The 22,986-nt window shown below is 37.0% G+C and overlaps 3 protein-coding genes across 4 annotated transcripts; 1 reads left to right on the top strand and 2 right to left on the bottom strand.

Moving 5' to 3' along the window:
• The first annotated feature begins 795 nt into the window (after nt 1-795).
• LOC107591665 (zinc finger protein 598-like) lies at nt 796-8,943 on the top strand. Its single transcript, XM_016280888.1, is given in 13 exon segments — nt 796-876; nt 878-1,123; nt 1,816-1,928; nt 2,436-2,565; nt 2,647-2,858; nt 3,559-3,776; nt 3,866-3,983; nt 4,057-4,232; nt 4,325-4,409; nt 6,124-6,959; nt 7,034-7,187; nt 7,904-8,048; nt 8,200-8,943. Coding segments are annotated over 13 exon segments (2,862 nt in total). The 5' UTR covers nt 796-807; the 3' UTR covers nt 8,560-8,943.
• Nucleotides 8,944-11,897: 2,954 nt separating this feature from the next.
• LOC107591648 (synaptogyrin-3-like) lies at nt 11,898-20,478 on the bottom strand. 2 transcript variants are annotated; one of them, XM_016280878.1, is made up of 4 exons: nt 20,305-20,478; nt 15,990-16,224; nt 15,595-15,740; nt 11,898-12,956 (listed from the first exon to the last, which is right to left on the bottom strand). In XM_016280878.1, exons 1-4 carry the CDS (start codon nt 20,404-20,406, stop codon nt 12,753-12,755), a joined length of 687 nt encoding a protein of 228 aa, XP_016136364.1. In that variant the 5' UTR covers nt 20,407-20,478; the 3' UTR covers nt 11,898-12,752. The 2 variants fall into 2 exon arrangements, with proteins under 2 accessions (XP_016136364.1, XP_016136356.1); XM_016280870.1 differs by lacking the exon at nt 20,305-20,478 and adding an exon at nt 17,724-17,884.
• Nucleotides 20,479-21,523: 1,045 nt separating this feature from the next.
• Nucleotides 21,524-22,561, bottom strand: LOC107592748 (FAD-linked sulfhydryl oxidase ALR-like). Its single transcript, XM_016282303.1, has 2 exons — nt 22,356-22,561; nt 21,524-22,236 (listed from the first exon to the last, which is right to left on the bottom strand). The coding sequence occupies exons 1-2, from the start codon at nt 22,556-22,558 to the stop codon at nt 22,074-22,076; spliced, it is 366 nt and encodes a 121-aa protein (XP_016137789.1). The 5' UTR covers nt 22,559-22,561; the 3' UTR covers nt 21,524-22,073.
• Nucleotides 22,562-22,986: the final 425 nt, after the last annotated feature.

The following is a 22,986-nucleotide window of genomic DNA, read 5'->3' as shown; positions in this document are numbered from 1 at the left end:
GGGAGAGAAAATGGCTAATTGGGCCCAATTTGGACATTTTCACTTACTTTTGTGGCCAGCGGTTTAGACATTAATGGCTGTGTGTTGAGTTATTTTGAGAGGACAGCAAATGTACACTGTTACACAAGCTGTACACTCACTACTTTACATTGTAGCAAAGTGTCATTTCTTCAGTGTTGTCACATGAAAAGATATAATAAAATATTTACAAAAATGTGAGGGGTGTACTCACTTCTGTGAGATACTGTATGTAAAATAACACAGAGTAACAGAGATGATAACAAAATGCGAACAAAATGAGAACGTTTAATGTTATTAAATATTAATATTATTTTGGTAATTATTATAAATTATTTTACTATATATCAAGTCAATATATTATTTAAAAAATTATGTTGTCCATTGTTTTATGAGATGAAATGGGCCAAAAGTTAATGTATAATAAATCATAGTTTAATAAATTATTTTTTATTAAATCATTTAATTAACCCATATTGATATAATTATAATATTTTAATATTAATATAATGAACACTATTGTTATTGCTATTATTATTACAACAACTATATTAATAATGCGTAATATTGTTTATTATATTTGTTTATTAATTCATCTAATTAAAGTGTATTGATATAATTATATTATTTTAATATTAATATAAGCACGTATTTCTTCATCTTTATAATAATCAATCATATTAATAGAATTATCATATCATTAGCATTTAATTCACGCAAGGTATGCGGTATAAAAGTCCGGTGCGTCATAATAAAAGCTCTTCCTGTCTACGGCTATTGGTCCCCATAATGCATTGCGCTGAACGATTACGCACACTGGAGCGCGCTTCGCCCGGCCTCGCTACCCGTACTGTCGTTTTACAAGCCCTGCAAATCCATACGGATCATACCGAGAAAACGCGAGCACACACAGCCAGTGCCTTCTCTCAGTATGGAATACACCCCGAAGAAAGACGCGGAGAGCACATGTGTGCTGTGCTGCCAGGACATCGACATGTTCGCGGTGGGGAAATGCGATCACCCGGTGTGTTACCGCTGCTCCACCAAGATGCGGGTGCTGTGCGAGCAGAAATACTGCGCCGTCTGCCGGGAGCAGCTAGACAAGGTGCCGCCGCCTCTCCTCCTCCAGCAGCGAGCGCAGGCCTCGGCTGCTTTACACACCATAGAAACACACAGCAAACAGCACTACACCGCTCCCGGTGCACCAGCGAGTCCGTTTGTAAGAGGAGCGGCCGTGCTTGTCGCGTCGCTAGCAATGTAGATGAGTTGTCAAGAGAACGTTTAGCTCAGGTGTGTCTTTCAGAAGTTAACTTGAGGCAGTTGTTTGACTTCTTTTGATTGTAGTTTATAAGTGAGCTGGTTTAGTGTAGAAGTGGTGAGTTATTACCTCACGTTTCCCGTGACACGCTGTTCCTTCACGGTGTCGTTTACTTTACGTGGGTTAGCATATATGACAGGCAAGTATGTATCAGGAACAAAGTTCAAAGTGTTTATATATATATATATGTAATTAGACATGATTTTGGGAAGGCTCAGCAGAATGTAATCAGTTTCAGATAACTCCATTAGAATCTGCTAGACGTGTGCTTTCTCTGACAGCCTGTCACCGTGAGACGCGACAGTCGAGAGTTAACGTTACATTAATCAGCAAGCCTGAAAATGTCAAATATTTTGCTTTTAGAACTTTTTGCTTAATTGACAACGTTGTTCATGCTCTGTAAGGAAGTCTTCCATTCTTTAAAAAATGTCTCTTCTGTAATTAAACAAAATATTTATTTATTTATTCTAATTTTCCAGGTGGTCTTCATAAAGAAACCTGAACCCTTTGCCGCTCTTCACATTCATCAATATCAGTGTGAGAAGAAGTATGACATATATTTTGCAGATGGAAAGATGTATGCACAGTTCAGGTATGAACTTTAAAAAAATATATATATTACTATCTCCGTTTTGTTTAGCCTTTCGACAATATGCAATATATATTAATGTATTTGCTCAGTATTTTTTTTTTTTAACTGAACATTCATTTTAGATTGAAAAGATTTAATGTATTTATAAAATTACAAGATGAATTCTGTTGAAAATAATCAAGGCTGGAGTCCCACATTTTTTCCCGGAAGAATCACAAGGGAAAATATATTTAAAAACTATGCTACCAAAACACATTGTATTATGACAAATATGTAACAGTTCACAATAATAAGCTGTAATATTTACCTACATTTATGTTGTGAGAATACTTGAATCTATAAAAAATTACGAACTTTGTGACATTTTAGAAGTTGACATGAGTTGAATTAGTTTTGAATCAACTAATTGAAATGGACAGTGTAAACAACTGACGTTATCTTTCGGCAGTTTACAACAATATTTGAAGTTTGCTTACAAACTCTTTTTATCTTTTACAACAAATGCAGGAAGACTTTGTTACATGAATGTCCACAATGCCCAGAACCAAAAGTGTTCTCCAAATTTGAAGAATTAGAGCAACATATGCGAAAACAACATGAACTCTTCTGCTGCAAGTTATGTGCAAAGCACCTGAAGGTAGAGTATTGCATTTTAATTAATTATTATTTCGTTTGCACACTCCTTATTCCTACAAGTAATAGTTTGCTCCATGTACAGATATTCTCGTACGAGCGGAAATGGTACAATCGGAAAGACCTGGCTCGTCATCGAACCCAAGGGGACCCGGATGATACTTCACATCGTGGGCATCCGCTTTGTAAATTCTGCGACGATCGATACCTGGACAACGATGAGCTGTTGAAGCACCTGCGGCGAGATCATTACTTCTGCCATTTCTGTGATGCAGATGGAGCTCAGGAGTATTACAGGTAAAAGGTTCACTTTTTTACTTCTTAACATTTGTTTATTTCCAGGTGCAACTCACTGTGGCTATGTTTGCATACACCTAGTTGATGGCTCAATCTGACTAAAAGCCTTTCATGTAAACACCTCAATCCATCCATTTGAGCTGAATGAATGAAATTTTCAATCAGATTGGAAGGGGTGGTGTAGACCTAAAATAATTAAGCATGTAAATGAAAATTAGTGGTTGTGAACCTAGTGTAGGGCCTATATGAAATCCATTTTGGGTTTTTTCCCCCCCCAAATTCCGGATTAAGTTTTCTGGTTTCTGTGGGGGTTTTCTCTTCCCTTTTTTATATTTCTCTAGACTCGGCTTTAATGGTTAAGCAACATTTTTGGTAATAAAAAAAAAATCATATAAGATTTATTGAAATGAGGAAACTTACCCTAGTCAAGTATCAGTCTTTAAATGCAAGATATTTAAAGTGTACCTGAAGTATATTTGCAATAGTTCCACTTTACCGCAATAAAATATACTTCAGTATATCTTTATATAGCAGCTCCCGTGTTATACATTCCATTTTTGACTGGATTCTGCAATTCCGTCCATGTTTTCTGCAGCATAGCAATCATAGGGCACTACTAGTGTCAGCGGAGCTACAAAATCATTATTACTTCATTTAAATGTACTTTAATTTAAAATTTACTTTTATTTTTGTCCTATAGTGACTACCAGTACCTCAGCGAGCACTTCAGAGAGAGCCATTATCTCTGTGTGGAGGGCCGCTGCAGTACAGAGCAGTTCACTCACGCATTCCGCACAGAGATTGACTATAAGGCTCACAAAGCTGCTGCCCACAGCAAAAACCGGGCTGAGGCACGGCAGAATCGCCAAATCGACATTCAGTTCAACTATGCACACAGACAGCAACGAAGAAATGACGGTAAAGCTGAATTTGCTCTTTCTGCGAGTTGGATATAATTTAGGGGCCGAATGCCTTAATCAAGCCCATTTGGATGTCTTTTTTTTTAGGTCTAATAGTTGGTGGCGATGACTATGGGGAAGTGGATCGCTTCAACAGACAGGGAAGACCAGGAAGAGGACGAGCTCCTGGAGGACAGCAGAATGTCAGGAGCTGGAGATATAATCGGTAGGTCCTCATCAGTACTGCATTCTAACATGCAAGAGAGCTCATGGAAGACTGAGAGAGTTGTTGTCCTCAGCGAGGAAGAGGACCGAGAAATGGCTGCTGCTTTGCGAGCCTCGATGGCCAGCCACCAGGAAGAGAGAAGCCATGTGCAAGAGAGGAGTATTCAGAAGCCACGCAAAGAAGAAAAGATGGAGCCTGATGACATAAGAAACAGCAGAGGCACTGCCAAGCAGACGAACGAAATGCAAGGTATGGCAGTCGAAAATATGGTAAATTATTGTATGTTTATATATTTATTTCTTTTGGAAGTTGATGAAATTGCACGTTTGAATATATTTCAGCTCGATCAGTGAAGAGTAATGCCTCTTTGGCTGGTCAGGACTTTCCAGTTTTAGGGGCAGCTGCACCTCCAGCCCCTATTCAATGGTATGTTTGTCCTGTTTTTAGTAAGATGGTCACCTTTTTGTTTTGTTTTTTCCATGAAGGAATGCTAATATAATTTGTTTTTTATTAGTGCTTGCATTCTTGATGATCTATTTTGTCCAGATGTATTAATTCAGATTTGTTCAGTGATGTAAATGCATCGCTTTCTGTGAAATATATATATTTTATTTATTTATTAAATGTCTCTATTGAAATGTATAGAAAAGTTTTTGGGGAGGCATAAAGTCAAAAATGTCAGGCTGATATAACCGTCTTAAATAATATTATATAAATAATGCTAAACTAACTAAAATCTAAAATCATTATTATTTCATAAAAATTGCTTTTGTCCTTCAAATCATAGTCATGTGGTGGAAGCAACATGCAAAACATACACTGCTTTCAATGTTTTTAATATTTCTCTGTTTTGATTTGTTTTTGTATTTAAATGGGCATAAATTCAAAATGTAATCTTAATGAAAGAAAGGGGCCTCTGAATTCGTAAAAATTAATCCTTAGGTACTTTGGCGTAATCTTTTATTATGTCTGCCAAATCAAAGTAGTATGGTGCAATCAACATGCAAAAATATGCAGAACAAATCAGGAAATGATGTCAGAGAGCAGACACAAATGTTCGTTTTAACCGGTTAACCGACCGCAAGAATTTTGACCGATTAATACAATCAGTTAAACAGTTTAAATAGTCATTTATTTATTTTTTTTCAGTAATTTATCAAAATATTAAAAAAGGTTTGCTGCATGGTTAAAATACGCTACGTGTAAAACAAATTGTTTTTTTGTTTTTTTTAGAGAGAAAAAAACAAATTGCGTACAAGTCGCATTTTATTCTTTCATTCAGAAATAGGCCTAATTTCAGTTTTTCTTTTTTAATAAATCTGCAAAAATGTCAACAATTCTGTGTTTTTCTGTCAATATGGGGTGCTGTGTGTACATTGAGGAAAAAAAATTAACTTAAATGATTTTAGCATATGGCTGCAATATAACAAAGAGTGAAAAATTTAAGGGGGTCTGAGTACTTTCCGTACCCACTGTATATACATACATACACGCATATATATATATACATACATACATACATACATACACAGCCTAGCTTTATTATGTTTTTCTCCACTCTTAGAAGCGCTGCAGGTGCGATGTGATATGAAGACCATGTGAATCCTCATGCAGGGGGTCTGAATACTTTCCGTACCCACTGTATATACATACATACACGCATATATATATATACATACATACATACACAGCCTAGCTTTATTATGTTTTTCTCCACTCTTAGAAGCGCTGCAGGTGCGATGTGATATGAAGACCATGTGAATCCTCATGTTCTGTTGTTTGCTGCTTTTTGCGCATGTAAAATTAATCCCCGGGAAACAAATGTTAGTATTTTAACGGGTCACAGAAACTTATCCTTTCTAATTTAATTCAATTCTTATTTTAAATAAACTTGTCGGTTAATGGTTAAAAATCGGTTAACGAGCGTCGGTTAGGAAAAAAAACTAAATGAACATCCCTGGACTCAAGTTATTTCTGCAGGTCAAATGATCTGATTTGAGATTGAGTGGGCTCATGGTGGTGGGTATATGCAACAGCAAGAAAGATTTGAGCATCATGGGCAAGCATTAAAAATCTGGTATCAAACATTGAGTTTAATTGAATCAGATCAGTATTTTACAATGTCTCCCTATCATTGCAGCAAGATCAAACAAACTTCTGTCTCTCTGAAGGAAGATGATTTCCCAAGCTTGTCTTGCTCAGTTGTTTCCGCTCCAATGACACCTGCATACACAAGTCAACCCAAGAAACATTCGTCCTTCCAGGAGGAGGACTTTCCTGCACTGGTCTCCAAGATCAAACCACTGAAGCCTCAATCAAACACCACATCAGCCTGGTCTCAAGCCGGAAGCAAACCTGTGGTGGTTTCCAATAAACCTGTGGTTCTGCCCACCAAAACAGCTCCTACGGTGTCTTCATCCATACTGTCCGCCAGTGACCCGCTGCCCAGTGGAAGTGTGCCTCAGCCTCTCACTGCCTCCTCATCTCGCCGCAAAAAGAAGCTCACCTCCACTGAAACCCACAAAGCTCCACCTAAAATCAAATGTCCGTCCTCATCGGATGACGAGGACCCCCAGACCGGTAAAACAGCTCAGGAGATCCGCACGGTACCGACTATGCTTGACATCTCCACTTTGTTGACGGTAAAAGGTGGCTCATCTCAGCCCAACGCCAAAAACAATAAGAAAAAGAAGCATGCCACAACTTCATCTCTGGATTCTCCCTCACACACTCCCGAGTCCGTGTCCAAAATGGCTCACAAAGAGAACGTTCCTGAGACAAAGCCACCAGACAACAGTCTCCCCTCCAAAACAAACTCTTTTATTAATGGACTCACAGAGAAGCCAGCAGAAGCACTGTCCTGTACATCATTTCCTGAAAATATCCCTTCCTCTCGAAAGCAGCCGATAACCGACCAACCTCCTCCACCCAAGGAGGAGGAATTTCCTGCTCTTATCTCCAGAAAACCTCCACCTGGTAAGCGGGTTCCTTTCCTAAAAGAGGCAGTGCCCAAAATGACATTGCTCATAAGTGCTTACTTGTGTTTTCAGGCTTTAAAAGTGCATTTCCATTGAAGAGCACTCAGAGTGTGCTGCCGCCTCCTCCTCCTGGCCTTGGGCCTGTTGTCAGCAAACCTCCCCCAGGATTCACTGGCGTCCCGCTCAACAGTAATGTAGTGGAATCATCAATGCCTGCTGTTAATAGGTTAGAGAACGTGATGTGGGGGGTGTTCCGTTTGAGTCATTGTTATATTTTGAGTATATGAAAGTTGACTATTTGTGATAGATGTCAACCAGTGTTTTTTTTTTTTTTTTTTCTTTTCTTTTTTTTAATAGTCTTAATGTTACAGAGCCAGTATCGGAGAGAATGTTGATAAAGTGCCCTAATATAATTTATTATTATTTTTTATTTTTTGGCAGTTCTCCTGAAGTTCAGCTGTCATATCAGTGTAGCCACAGTTACAGTTCATCTTATTTATTACAAACTTTATTTGACAACCAGAAAATGTACAGATACTCTTAATCTTATTGTTTAACAATATTTTCTATATTGCACCATTTTTGGGTCTCTGTATATACAAATAATTGCTGAAATTAAACATTTGATGTACATTTATTTTACCTTACACTTCCATTAAATAATATTACAAGATAACATTAAGAAATGTTTCTTGAGCAGCAAATCAGTATATTAGAATGATTTCTGAAAGATCATGTGACACTGAAGACTGGAGTAATGATGCTGAAAATACAGCTTTGCCATTAAAGGAATACATTACATTTGAAAAAATATTCAAATTTGACAACCGATAATAGTTTAAAATTCACCAAAATTCTAATTTATTAATTGATCATTATTTCATGTAAAATAAAGAAGTGATTTAAGTGTTTTATCTCATTAAGCATTGTGTTTTCTTTCAGAGTGACACCTGCTATTGGAGCCTACCTCATACCTGAACATTTCCAGCAGAGAAACATGGACCTTATTCAGTCTATTAAGAATTTCCTTCAAAATGATGAAACCAAGTTCAATGAGTTCAAAAACTATTCAGGCCAATTTAGACAGGTACCTATCAAACCAAGATCATTTCAATTATCTTTTTTTATCCAGTGTTATATTATGGTAGTTGATATTACTCCTGCATAATAATATTGTTCCATTGATCTCTAATATTTGTCCTGTATTGGATATTAATAAACTCTTTCCTCTTGAGCAGGGTATAATACCTGCTGTCCAGTACTACAAAAGCTGCCAGGAGCTGTTGGGAGAGAATTTCAACAGGGTCTTCAACGAGCTGCTGGTTCTCCTACCAGACACTCGCAAGCAACAGGAGCTTCTCACTGCCCACGGAGACTTTAAGGCACTTGAGAAACAGCAGCAAGGCTCCAAGGCCAAAAAAAACAAAAAGAAAGCCTGGCAGACAGGCACCACCAGCAACAGCCTGGAGCTGGACTGCCAAGTGTGTCCCACCTGTAAGCAGGTGCTGGCTCTGAAAGACTTCAACACCCATAAAACCCTACACATCGGCGATGATGACTTCCCCTCTTTACAGGCCATAAGCAAGATTATCAGCTAGCTGCCAGCAGACGCACATCCACGGCTCTCTTGTGACACAGGAAAGATGCTTGAAAGGATGAGGGCTTGTCTGAGCAGCAGTGGTAATGTTTACTCCGATTGTTCCGGTTCGGAAAGTTTTGACAACCTTTTTTCAAAGGGGAAAGATCAATCCTAAAAGGTGCAAGAAGAACTGTTGCGGTTTTGAAGAGAACCAGGTTTAATCGACTTGAAAGCTTAAGTTCTAACATTGATTCATTTATTACTCCTCCAGTTCATATTTTCATCAGGTTTTTCCAGTGCTGTTAGCATGGTCATTTGTTTTTTTTTAATTAAATTGTAAGGTTGGCTGCCTTTGGAAAAATAACCTATTTATTTCAGAATGCTCCTGCCGTTTAATTGAATTTTTTTCATTTCTCATTTCTGTTTACGAACTCTACAGCACAGAAAAATAAAATGGTTAATATATAGCATTTCACCGTAAGCTACAGTGATCTGTCAACTGATTTTTGACAAATTAACATTTTTGAATGTTTGTTTGTTTGTGTAAATATTTTGCAATTAAACAATCAAGCCAGGGAACTAAATGCACGGCTCAGTACTCTTTAGGCCACGTGATTGTCTGTACACAATTAAATCAGTGCGAGGACGTTTCACCTGTCTTCAAATATACAGAAAAATCAGAGGGATATTTTGAAAGGTTGGCAGATGGGATCAGACTACAGAATGTTTTATCTAAAATGCCAATTAGTACAGATGGATAATTCATTAAATGTTTTTGATTAGATTTTTGTTAAATACCATTGTGCTTGTGCCTCTTAAATATATCTTCACACTCCTACAGAGATGACTGTTGAGACTTCAGTACGGCCACCTTTTCTCATTTCTCTTTCAGGAACTGCTATTTGTGCCATGGCTCTGTAGTCAACAATTTGCGATGTGTCAGGACATATCTGCAGAATAAATGCTGGTCAAACATGATCAACCTTTTAGATGAAGTTATTTGAGTTCCAGTCTTTGTACTTCATCAATTTCTTTTTGTGCAACATACTACAGAGATATTCAGAGGAAAAGATCTCACAAAAATGAAAATTGTCATTTTAAGAAAAGACACCCTTTATTACATGGGACGCAAAAGGATATATTAGGTCATTAGGGACTGAAGACATTAGTGATCATTCCCTTTCCATTCAGTAAAAGTGAAAGAGACTTTCTGCCAAACATCTCATTTTGTGTTCCACAGGAGCAAGAAATTACACGTTTAAGCAACAGGAGGGTGATATTTGAATAAGCTACGCCTTTAACATGCCTTATCCGACATATGTGGTGTTCTAGATAGTTAGATTGGATCTTAAGTTGTTACTTTTCACTTTTAACAAACTCGAGTTTTCTTTTAAAAATTTGTAACTATATAACATTGAGATATATCAGCACAATAAACTATTTGAAGCAACTGAAGGAATAGTTCACCCAGAGATAAAAATGCTGATAATGTACTCCCCCTCAAGCCATCCAAGATGTAGATGAGTTTGTTTCTTCATTTAAACAGATTTGGAGAAATTTAGCATTATATCACTTTCTCACCAATGGATCCTCTGCAGTGAATGGGTGCCGTCAGAACGAGAGTCCAAACAGCTGATTAAAGCATCACAAATAATCCACACGACTCCATCAGTCCATCAATTATCGTCTTATGAAGCGTAAAGCTGTGTGTTTGTAAGCAAATCCATCATTACGGTGTTTTAACTTCAAACCATTGCTTCTGGCCAAAATATGAGTACATAGTCCATAATACTTCCTCCAGTCAAAAAAAGGATCTCTGTTTAGTGTGTCTTTGTCCTCTCACATCAATCCACCAACATGTTTGTTTAGAACTGTGGAAAGAAATACAGCATTATGGATAGAGGACTTGTATTTTAGCTGGAAGCAACAGTTTGAAGTTAAACGCATCTTTAAACATGCAGCTTTTCGCTTCACAAGTCGGTAATTTACAAGTGGAGACCTGTAAATGATTGTGATGTTTTTCTCAGCTGTTTGGACTCTCATTCTGACGGCACCCATTCACTGCAGAGGATCCATTGGTGAGCAAGTGTAATGCTTAATTTCTCCAAATCTGTTCCCATGGCGAAACAAACTCATCTACATCTTGGTTGGTGAGTAAATTTAAAGCAAATGTTTTTGTGTGAACCATTCCTTTAAATGTAGAAATCTCAAAATGTTACAGGGTGTGGCTTTCAGAACAGAATGATCTCAATGGTGTGTGAGAGTCATTAAAAAGGCACATTACAGGTGATCCACTCATGAAAAACATCTTTATTTTCATAATGTCTGACAACTGCAGTCTGAAGACATTCTGACTGACAACGACAAATCTTTTGTGTACATCTTTCAATCACAAAATGGGATATATTGCCTGCAGATACAGTATGCAATATGTATTTTAAAAGAGTCATGGACAAGGTCAAGGCATTTTTACTGATGCAAATTTTGCACTTTGTCCTTCAATGAGGTACAAATACAAAAACTAAAGGCTTTTAATTTCACATCTTTTCATCATCTATAATACTTTTGTAGAGGTGCAAATTTTGATCCAGCAAAACATACCTCAGTGAATCACTCCAAAACTCTCCCATAATACTGGTCCATGAGGCATTTTAACAGGAGTGCAGAGTTAAGTACAGGAAACACAAGACCCTGACCACTTTCACAAACATACTCCATTTACATGTATTGAAGTACAATCACTATCATTTGTGTATGTTACACAGAAACATTACCAAAATCTACCACATATCAGACAAAGCACTGATGATGGTCACCAAACAGCTTTTTTTTTTTTAAACAACAGCCAACTGATGAATATCTAAAGAGTGTCTCAAACAAATAATTTTGTAAAATACTGGCATATGCACTGCTGTTCAAAAGGTTTGAGGTTGGTAAGATCTTTTGAAGTTTCTTCTGCTCAACAAGGCTGCATTTATTTGATCAAAGATACACTAAAAACAGTAATTCTATATTAAAATTTGAAATAGCTGTTTTTGTATTTTGATATATTTTAAAATGTTATTCCTGTGATGCAAAGCTGTATTTTCAGCATCATTACTCCAGTCTTCAGTGTCACATGATCTTTCAGATATCATTCTAATATGCTGATTTGCTGCTCAAGAAACATTTCTTATTATTATCAATGTTGAAAACAGCTGTGCTGCTTAATAGTTTTCAGGATTTTCTGGTGAATATGAAGTTCAAAAGAACAGCATTTATCTAAAATAGAAATATTTTGTAACATTCAAAATGTCTTTACTGTCACTTTTGATCATTTTAATGTATCCTTGCTGAATAAAAGCATTAGTTTCTTTTAAAAACAAAATGTTTTACTGACTTTTGAATGGTAGTGTATTTGAATGTACTGTACTTCTTCTTTCTAATGTTGAAAATATACCAATTGGTGTCATTGTCCAAGTTTGTAAATGCATTCAAAAAGTATTTATTTTAAATGGCAATTTAACTTTTTTCAAATGATATGTTTGTATTCCTCAATTTTAAAATGCCAACTGATTGTGGCTCTGATAAAAATCCTTATTTGTTTGAAATCTTTTTAGTGGGATTCAGTTCATCTTTATATTTTGATACAGTCAGAAGTATTCATGCACTGTAAACTACAAAACTCCTTCCAAAATAAAATCAGGCTTTATGTCTTAACACGTTTAGTGGCTTCACTAAATCAAACACTGAACACCTTTTCTACACATTTTGATGCATAAGACACCCTTATCTACAGCGAAACGTCACCCTCTTTTTAAGAAGACCACCTAGCTTTTAGTTGGAGAACACTTAAATGTGTCAAACGTTTTGGTGATTCCATGTTTCAGATATTGCACTTATATACAGTACCCAACAGCATTATGGAAACTGAATAAATAAGGTATTGTTTGTGATGCATGGCACTTCATAACTCTCTAAATATAACACATGCAACATAACCTTTTTCATTTTTAAACAACACTAATAACCCTTAAACGGTTTCATTCCAGCTGATAAATTAACACGTAATATTCCGAACGAAAGTGAAATCACAATCAACATAATCTTGTACAGAAGTTCACAGAACGGTACTACCTATGAACATTGTCACACCACTTCAGTTTGAAGACCAGCGCCAGCCATCCACACTGACTCCAATGACATCGCATGTGGATTTAGCTAGACACCGTTTCAGTAAATTGGCACCTGGTAGGTTGGAGCGTTGGGGTCCAGGTTTTCGGTGAAGGGTGGGCTCTGGTATGTGTCGTCGGGCTCGGTGCTTGTGATGGTGGGGTAGGGTTGGACGGGCGGGTTGCCATCCAAGTCTTCTGTGGTGAAGAGGCTCATGTCAGTCCCCAGCATGTACTTCTGCACTGCTCTTACGGTCAAACCAACCTGCAACACAAAGAGGAAGCAAATGAGTCACGCATTAGTATCAAACTCTTTTTAAAAATAACTACTCTTAACTCTGACAACTTAAAATACTCAACTCTATTAGCACAAACTTCAAAAAGTTTTCTGTTTTAATATATTTTTAAATATAATTCATTCCTTTGATGCAAAGCTGTATTTTCAGCATCATTACTCCAGTCTCCAGAGTCGCATGATCCTTCAGAAATCATTCTTATATACTGACTTATTATTATCAATGTCTTTGTCAAACAGTTGTGCTGTTTAATATTTTTGTAGAAACACTACAGTCATAGACAAACGTTTTGGCAGTGACATCAATTTTGTGTTTTGCTAAGTTTGCTGCTTCACTATTTGTAGATTATTTATCCACGTTTCTATGGTATACTGAAAAACAATGATAAGCATATCATAAGGTTTAAAGGCAAAAAATATAACGAGTCAATATTTACAGTGTTGACCTTTGTTCTTCATAACCTCTGCGATTGGCTCTGGCATGCTGGATATTAGCTTCTGGGCCAAATCCTGACTGATGGAGATCCATTCTTGCCTTATTAGTTCTCAGAGTTGATCACAATTTGTGGGCTTCTGCTTGTCCACTCGCCTTTTGACGACTGACCACGGGTTCTCTATGGGATTGAGATCTGGGGAGTTGCCGGGCCATGGATCCAAAATTTCAATGTAATGATCTTCGAGCCACTTCTTTATCACTCTTGCTTTGTGACATGGTGCTCCATTATGCTGGAAAATGCACGGATCATCACCAAATTGCTCATGGATCGTTGGAAGAAGTCACTCATGAAGGACGTTTTGATACCATTCTTTAGTCATGGGAGTGTTTTTGGGCAGAATTATGAGAGAGCCCACTCCCTTGGTTGAAAAGCAACCCCACACATGGATGGTCTCAGGATGCTTCACTGTTGGCACAGCACAGGACTCATGGTAGCGTTCACCTTTTCTTCTCCAAACAATCGATTTTCCAGATGTCACAAACAGTCGGAAGGGAGCTTCATCAGAGAAAATAACTTTGCACCAGTCTTCTGCTGTCCAGTCCTTGTACTTCCTGCAGAATTTCAGTCTGTCCTTGACGTTTTTCTTGGAGAGAAGTGTCTTCTTTGCTGCCCTTCTTGACGCCAGGCCTCACTGTGTGTGCAGATGCTCTCACACCAACCTGCTGCCGTTCCTGAGCAAGCTCTGCACTGTTGGTGACACGATTCTGTAGCTGACTCCTCAGGAGGAGAGGGTCCTGGTGGTTGCTGGACACTCTGTGACGTCCTGAAGACTTCTTCACTGCAGTCGAACCTCTCTCCTTGAAGTTCTTGATGATCTGGTAAATGGTTCTTTCAGGTGCAATATTCTTTCTAGAAATTTCCTTGCATGTGAGGCCATTTTGATGCAAAACAATGATGGCTGCACGTGTTTCTTTGGAGGTAACCATTGCTAACAAGAACACAATGATTGGAAGCGCTTCTTTCCTCCTTTTATAGCAATCAGTCTGCTCTTACAATCTAATTAGTACGATAGTGATTAACCTGACTAGTACTCATTCACACTTTCACATGTGCCGCTGATATGATTAGTCAATTAATGTTAGCTGCTCATTTTGTGTCAGGATCAAAAAAGAGTGAAATTTGTTTTGGCCAATGAAGCTTTTAGCAATTATTTAAAATGCATCTGATCACTACACAATAATCTAGAAACAATGTGAATGAACACCACAACAGCTTAAGCAGCAAACTTTGCAAAACACAAATTTTATGTCACTGCCAAAACTTTTGGCCATGACTGTATTTTTTTTAGTATTTGTCACACTTACACACCACATGGACTTTTGTTTTCGTTTGCACCTTTCCCCAGTTCTAGGTGTCCGGTCTCGTCAATGTTACCCTGTCTGTTGGATTAAAGACTTTCTAATCCTTCATCTTCATGCATTTATTTACAGCGTAGCATGACAGTATTCTTTCATGAATAGAAAGTTCAAAAGAACAGCATTTAGTTGAAATTGAAATCTTTTGTAACATTATAAATGTCTTTACTGTCGCGTTTGATCAATTTATTGTGTCCTTGCTGAATAAAAGTAAAAAGATACAATATATAATATATTAAAATAAACTTTAAAAAATGTTTTACTTACCCCAAACCTTTGAATGGTAGTGTATCATATGTCCATACAATATTATGAATTAATAAATTATTCCAAACGGTAGTGTGTGTTTGTGTGTATTTCTAATGTAACAATTACTAAGAATCAAGACAAGATATACATTTCACTCTTGTTCAGTAACTGTAAGAAATAGCCTAGGTTTTTCCACTGTTTCATTCACATCAGGACATGCCACCAAACACTATTCTCATCCTCATTCACGGCAGCAAGGGAAAAGGAAGTAATTCTGTTATATGTGCCCGCATGTCCCCTGAGGGCTGAAACCAGTATGTAGAACAAGCTAATGTCGATGAGATAGGTCATGAATGATACAACAACTTATTAATGTACTGAAACTGACTGGTATTCTGGATATCCTGCCATTTCAGCTCCAGATTTGAAAAAGAATGGCGGGTACTCTAATAAAATGACAATGAAATGTGTTTTAATTTCTGTGTAGAGATAGTTATGCTCATTTACCCAGGTGAAGATAGAGAAGAAGGAGAAGGTAATGGCAGCTCTTGCAGCATCCGCGCCCTGATTTAATGGCAGCTCATCTGGGGTGGTGCGCTGCCATTGGTTGGCCAAGAAGCAGAAACAAACAAACCACAAAAATGCCCAGAAACCTGTAGTCATGCACAAAATACAACAATAAGAATATATTAGAGTAATAATGTCAATATAGTTTACTATACTGCCCCCATGTTTACATATATATACAGTGGGTTATATATATATATACAAACCATCTAAAGGCAATACAGTACTTCTGTTGAGATCATGAATCATTGCCAGACCCCATGAACAATTCACAGTTTAACAATAGCCATCACAGAGAGAGTCTCAGTCTGTTTTGGCATGCTCGTATTGTTTACCTGAAAATCCAATGTCCAGCATCACTGCCTTCTTCCTGTCTTTAATACTGCTGATTTGTTGGAACTTCATGTCAAGGATAATGAAGAAAATGCATGCTAGAAATGCTATGAGCCCAATGGTGGTTCCGTAGTTGCAGGCATTGTTGTTCTTGTTGAAAACGCAATAGAGCCTCTCACTGCCATGATTGATGTAGCCTTCATTTATTATGGATCCAAACACTACCATTGAGAAGATCTGCAGGGAAATGATACACCTGTTTTAATGTATTTTTTCTTCTTCATGGTAGCACTGTTAAAGCCATTATAAATTACATTAAATACTAAAGTAACATTACAATAAATACTATTATTCTACGTTCAGGTTGTTGACATGAAGTGACAGAAACATGCCATACTGTGACAAAAAGCAAACTTAATTTAAAAGGCGAAAAACTTAAAATGGTGAGCACAACTTTTCATGACATTGTTAACGAACAATTTCAAACTTCGAAGCATTAAATAATGTAGTAATGTTAGTTAATGATCATACTTACATTGCTCTTAATTACCCAGAAAATATATCTATGTTTCAGGTGTCGATTGTTAGAAATGAAATATTTCAATGCCAAATGAAAGAGAAATATAAACTGACACAGACATAAGATCCGCTGCATGACCAAAACACTGCTGTTCAATAAACATAATGTACTCTAAATAGACAATAACTCCTCTAAATTAACATTTTCCACTTGTTGGGCCTACTATTGTTCTTCTGCATACAGAAAAAAAAGGTGCAAACTATCTTTGAGGCGGTATCTTTTCAAAAGTTACTAATCTGTACTTTTATAGCAGGCTGATAGGCTATACTTTTACACTAATATATAACTTTAATATTTTTGTTTTTTGATTTTGATACTATTTTGAAGCCTATCTTTACAAGAAAGAAAAGCCTTTGACTGAAAGAGAAAGCTATAATGGTCCACGTGATGTGTTTGTCTGAAATAAAATCAAATGGAAGTAACAGTACATGCGCTTATAGTAATGCATCAACCAATCAGAATCGAGGCGCCGGTCCTATAGAAGCAGACTGTGGCTGCGGCTCGAAACCTAGTGGGCTGCCTAAGTAGACAGCCTTTCTAAGCAACACACAGAACACATGCGATGCTCAAAATGAGGCAGCTCGCTATGCTTCGGGTCACACCATAATGATGTTCTTACTGAAAAACCTTATTGCATAATAGGGAAACGTTCATCCATGGCATCCGATTGACTCGTTTTATTGCTTTTATATAGGCAAATAGCCTATATTTAAAATATTATTTCTTGTTTTGAAGTCACGCCTAGTGATAGACCGATGCATAAAAATAATACATAATAATATAATGGTATATTACAAACGAGTTCATCCCACCATAATAAACCAAACAACAAAAAGAATCAAGAATGAGCGCGTGTATTTATATACACATGCTTGATGCTTTTCTGTTATTATTCTAGAAGGAATCACAGTAACCTCGTCACCAGAGGCAAATACGCTTCATGACATCAATACGTCAATATAAACCAAAAGTGATCTTTGATTTCACGAATAAACGGATATCTATACGTGAGTCATATTTCCCAGTGACCTTATTTAATTATTAAATAAGCGCGATGAAAATGTTATGATTATGATAGGTTCTGGATTATTCTCACAGGACCACACTCGCCTCTTCTAAGCTGATATGATAATTTGTGGGTAAATAAATGTCTTACCCATGATAATATTCTAAGGACGGTCTGCGGCTGTTGGATAAAGGCAATAGGGTCGAACGCAGCACCGGCTCTCCCAGCACCAAATGAACCCACTCCGTCCATTTTCCTCCTACTGTTATTCAGGCTCTGGGCTGTGGGTCGAGGCAGATACACACACACACACACACACACACACACACCCAGCACTGCCTGTCAGAGGCGTGCGCGCTCTCTCTGTGATTCTGTGCATTACAAAGTCTCAACAACAACAACATCTACCGACGACATCTCGTCCTCAGCTGGGAGACCGCTAACTTCATAGAGCAGGACTTCAACTTCGCCAACAAATGGAACATTTTGGGGGAGCATGCAGAATATTTTGTCAAGGAAAGGGTACTATTTGAAGAGAACAGTTCCATAACCAAACCATTCTCATATAAAAATGACAGTTAACCAAAATCTATGACTTTCTTTGTGAAGAACATTAGGGTCCAAACAACAAACAGTGTCATTCAGGTTTGGAACGACATTGTTTTGACTATCACAACATACTTCACATGAATGAGTGTAATTCCTAAACAATCATGCAGTCTGGCTTTATCATTCTCATTATAGTCTTAACACAAATGATAATGCATAGATAAACATTTATTTTTCATGATAAGGGAAGCAATGTGAGAAAACTAAGCTATAGCATTCGGGACATAATACTGTAGCCTATCCTTGCAAGACAAATGAACATGCAAATGTCTTGCTTAAGAAGCTTATCTAGATGCAACTGAATATGACCAAAAATTTATTATTCTTACCCTTTTTGAATTTGAGTAATTTATTAAGACCTCTAAACCATTGGTATTCAACTAGGAAACCACATAGCACACTTTCACGGAGACCACAAGATGGCTTAAAAGTATTTAAAATAACACAAACAACATTACTTTCCACTGGAAAAGGTAGATAGAGGACTATTTTTTCCCGGTTTGACATGAATGTCTTGATGAATTTGTTTATTATTATAAACACACCTCTTTTTAGTACACAAGACATTAATTGAAAGTCTGGAGTGGTGTGGATTACTGTGGTGTTTTTATCAGCTGTTTGGACTCTCATTCACACACACACACACACACACACACACACACACACACACACCCCGGGCGTGCGCAATCTCTCTGTGATTCAGTGTATTACATTGTCTCAACAACACCATCTACCGACTACCTCACGTCCTCACTCAGCTGGCAGACCGCTAACTTCACAGAGCAGGGCTTCAGCTTCAAAAACAACTGGAACATTTTAGGGTGGCATGCAGAATATTTAGTCAAGGAAAGGGTAATATTTGAAGATAACAGTTCCATAACCAAAACAATATCACATAAAAATGATAGTTAACCCAAAATCTATACGACTTTCTTTCTTCAGTGGAACACAAAAGATGATAATATTAAATTGCATATAATGAAAGTCAATAGGGACACAAAAGAAAATGTTTTTGACTATCACAGCATACTTCATATGAATGAGTGCAATTCTAAAACAGTGATGCACTCTGGCGTTATCATTCTACACTGCGATATTATAGGTTTACATACAATAATAATGCATACATAAAAATGACTTTTTCATGATAAGGAAAGCAATGTGGGAAGACATAATACTATAGCCTATCCTTGCCACATTTGTGAACAGCAAATAAGCATGCAAATGAATTGAGTTTTGGTTGTTTTAAGAAACGCATCTTGATGCAATTGAACATGATCAACAATTCATTGTTTTACCCATTCTTGAATATGAATAATTTATTGAGATGTCTAAACCATTGGTCTTCAACTGGGAAACCACAGCACACTTCCAAGGGGACCACAAGATGGCTTAAAATGATTTAAAATAACATTAAGTTTTCACTAGAAAAAAAAGCAATATTATGGATAGAGAACTATTTTATCTGGTTTTAAATTAAAAACATCTTCATGATGAATTTGTTTATTACAAACACGTCTTTTTGCTTTACAAGACATTATTTGAAAGTCTGGAGTCGTGTGGATTACTTGTGATGTTTTTATCAGTTGTTTGGACTCTCATTCTGACGGCACCCATTCACTGCAGAAGATCCATTAGTGACCAAGTGATGTAATGTAAAATTTCTCCAAATCTGTTCTAATGAAACAAACTCATCTACTGTACATCCTTTTTATTACAAACACGTCTTTTTGCTTTACAAGACATTATTTGAAAGTCTGGAGTCGTGTGGATTACTTGTGATGTTTTTATCAGTTGTTTGGACTCTCATTCTGACGGCACCCATTCACTGCAGAAGATCCATTAGTGACCAAGTGATGTAATGTAAAATTTCTCCAAATCTGTTCTAATGAAACAAACTCATCTACTGTACATCCTTGATGGCCTGAGGGTGAGTACATTTTCAGCAAATTTTCATTTTTGGGTGAGCTATTCATTTAATTGCCATTCCATGTTTCTGTAAATAAATTATTATTTTTTTTAAACAAGCAGCTTTGTCTTTATAGCAGAACTATCAGAAATATCTTGGGGAATATTCAGTTCAGGGCAGATATGATTATTTGTAGGTAAATAAATGTCTTACCCATGATAATATTCTAAGGATGGTCTGCGGCTGTTGGATAAAGGCAATAGGGTCGAACGCAGCACCGGCTCTCCCAGCACCAAATGAACCCACTCCGTCCATTTTCCTCCTACTGTTATTCAGGCTCTGGGCTGTGGGTCGAGGCAGATACACACACACACACACACACACACACACACACACACACACACCCCGGGCGTGCGCAATCTCTCTGTGATTCAGTGTATTACATTGTCTCAACAACACCATCTACCGACTACCTCACGTCCTCACTCAGCTGGCAGACCGCTAACTTCACAGAGCAGGGCTTCAGCTTCAAAAACAACTGGAACATTTTAGGGTGGCATGCAGAATATTTAGTCAAGGAAAGGGTAATATTTGAAGATAACAGTTCCATAACCAAAACAATATCACATAAAAATGATAGTTAACCCAAAATCTATACGACTTTCTTTCTTCAGTGGAACACAAAAGATGATAATATTAAATTGCATATAATGAAAGTCAATAGGGACACAAAAGAAAATGTTTTTGACTATCACAGCATACTTCATATGAATGAGTGCAATTCTAAAACAGTGATGCACTCTGGCGTTATCATTCTACACTGCGATATTATAGGTTTACATACAATAATAATGCATACATAAAAATGACTTTTTCATGATAAGGAAAGCAATGTGGGAAGACATAATACTATAGCCTATCCTTGCCACATTTGTGAACAGCAAATAAGCATGCAAATGAATTGAGTTTTGGTTGTTTTAAGAAACGCATCTTGATGCAATTGAACATGATCAACAATTCATTGTTTTACCCATTCTTGAATATGAATAATTTATTGAGATGTCTAAACCATTGGTCTTCAACTGGGAAACCACAGCACACTTCCAAGGGGACCACAAGATGGCTTAAAATGATTTAAAATAACATTAAGTTTTCACTAGAAAAAAAAGCAATATTATGGATAGAGAACTATTTTATCTGGTTTTAAATTAAAAACATCTTCATGATGAATTTGTTTATTACAAACACGTCTTTTTGCTTTACAAGACATTATTTGAAAGTCTGGAGTCGTGTGGATTACTTGTGATGTTTTTATCAGTTGTTTGGACTCTCATTCTGACGGCACCCATTCACTGCAGAAGATCCATTAGTGACCAAGTGATGTAATGTAAAATTTCTCCAAATCTGTTCTAATGAAACAAACTCATCTACTGTACATCCTTGATGGCCTGAGGGTGAGTACATTTTCAGCAAATTTTCATTTTTGGGTGAGCTATTCATTTAATTGCCATTCCATGTTTCTGTAAATAAATTATTATTTTTTTTAAACAAGCAGCTTTGTCTTTATAGCAGAACTATCAGAAATATCTTGGGGAATATTCAGTTCTTGTCTTACAATGAGGGGCTTTGGAGCTCAAAAAGCTGAGAATCACTGCTCTAAACAAAGCATTTTTGTTTCCAGCTGTTGCACAGATTTTTACAGAGCTCATCCTGTTTCCTCTGGGCTAATCATATGCATGGAGAGCTCAATAATACAAAACAATATGGGCCATAACACCATACTCTTGTAGACAGCAAAACTCTTGATTAAAAGCACAATACAGACAACTGTATATGAATAAATCACTCTATCAATTAGTGCAAAGTCAACATCTATCATGTTTGTGCATGACTCCTGAGTGGCACTTGCAACAAAAAGGACAGGTCCACAGAATCAGTGTGCGGCTGCATTTTGCTCATGTTCATGATTGTGTTGGAGGTTTTCAGTCACAAGATCCATCTTTCCAGCCATCTCGCCATCGCTCATCCACCTTGCTGCAGTCATACTCTGGCTTGCCTAATCGGATGTTGATGTCATTATGGAGGCGACACAGCCACTGTGAGAGGTTGTGCCGACTGCTAGCGTCTGGTTGATTCGTTTTCAGTCTGATAAGACACAAGATCATTGAAACATATGCTACCAAACACAAATTGCAAACACTGCAATGCTTCTGCTGAAATGCTAAAAGACAAACATAAAAACCACAACAATAAATGATGACAACCTTGATCTCAGGTCCTCTGCACACTCATCACATGGGAAAACCTTTGAGAAGAGGTTGATGAACTGTGTCATCTCCCCCTGTTGTTCTGTGGTCGGTGTGTCTGGATAATATGCAGCCATAGTGTGAAGAAAAGACCATGAGCTCCTTCCCAGTTCCTCTCGGTCTAGAGGGCATTCAACAGGCCTAGCCTCCTCCATCGGCATGCTCTCCTGTTCAAAATATCACATGACTGTTTACTGTCATAGCACAACATTATTGTAGCCATTTACATTTATACATAAGGTATACATGTGTTTCCTAGGAATCAAACATATGACTCTGGGTTGATGCAATTCTCTGGCAGCTGAGCTATAGTTCTTGAAAAGTAACCATAATTATGATTGGTGTCTCTGTTGTTAAACACAATATTCTGCTTATTTATTTTCTAAATATTTTTCTTAACAGAAACTAAGAGTACTGACTGATTAGTGTACATCCTTAAAACAATAAAGAAACATGGTTTAAGTTTACATCTTGATTTTGAGATTGTTTAGCATTTTAATTTATATTAGAGCTTAGTTTTTTTTATTATTATATAATTTTATTATGTATTATATTATTATATTTAAATGTTACTATTATTATTATTATG

The sequence above is a fragment of the Sinocyclocheilus grahami genome, unplaced genomic scaffold, assembly GCF_001515645.1.
Source record: "Sinocyclocheilus grahami isolate Dianchi unplaced genomic scaffold, SAMN03320097.WGS_v1.1 scaffold9.1, whole genome shotgun sequence".
Taxonomy (NCBI): Eukaryota; Metazoa; Chordata; class Actinopteri; order Cypriniformes; family Cyprinidae; genus Sinocyclocheilus; species Sinocyclocheilus grahami.
The sequence above is the reverse complement of the archived record's forward strand: the minus strand, read 5'-3'. Positions and strand labels throughout refer to the sequence as shown.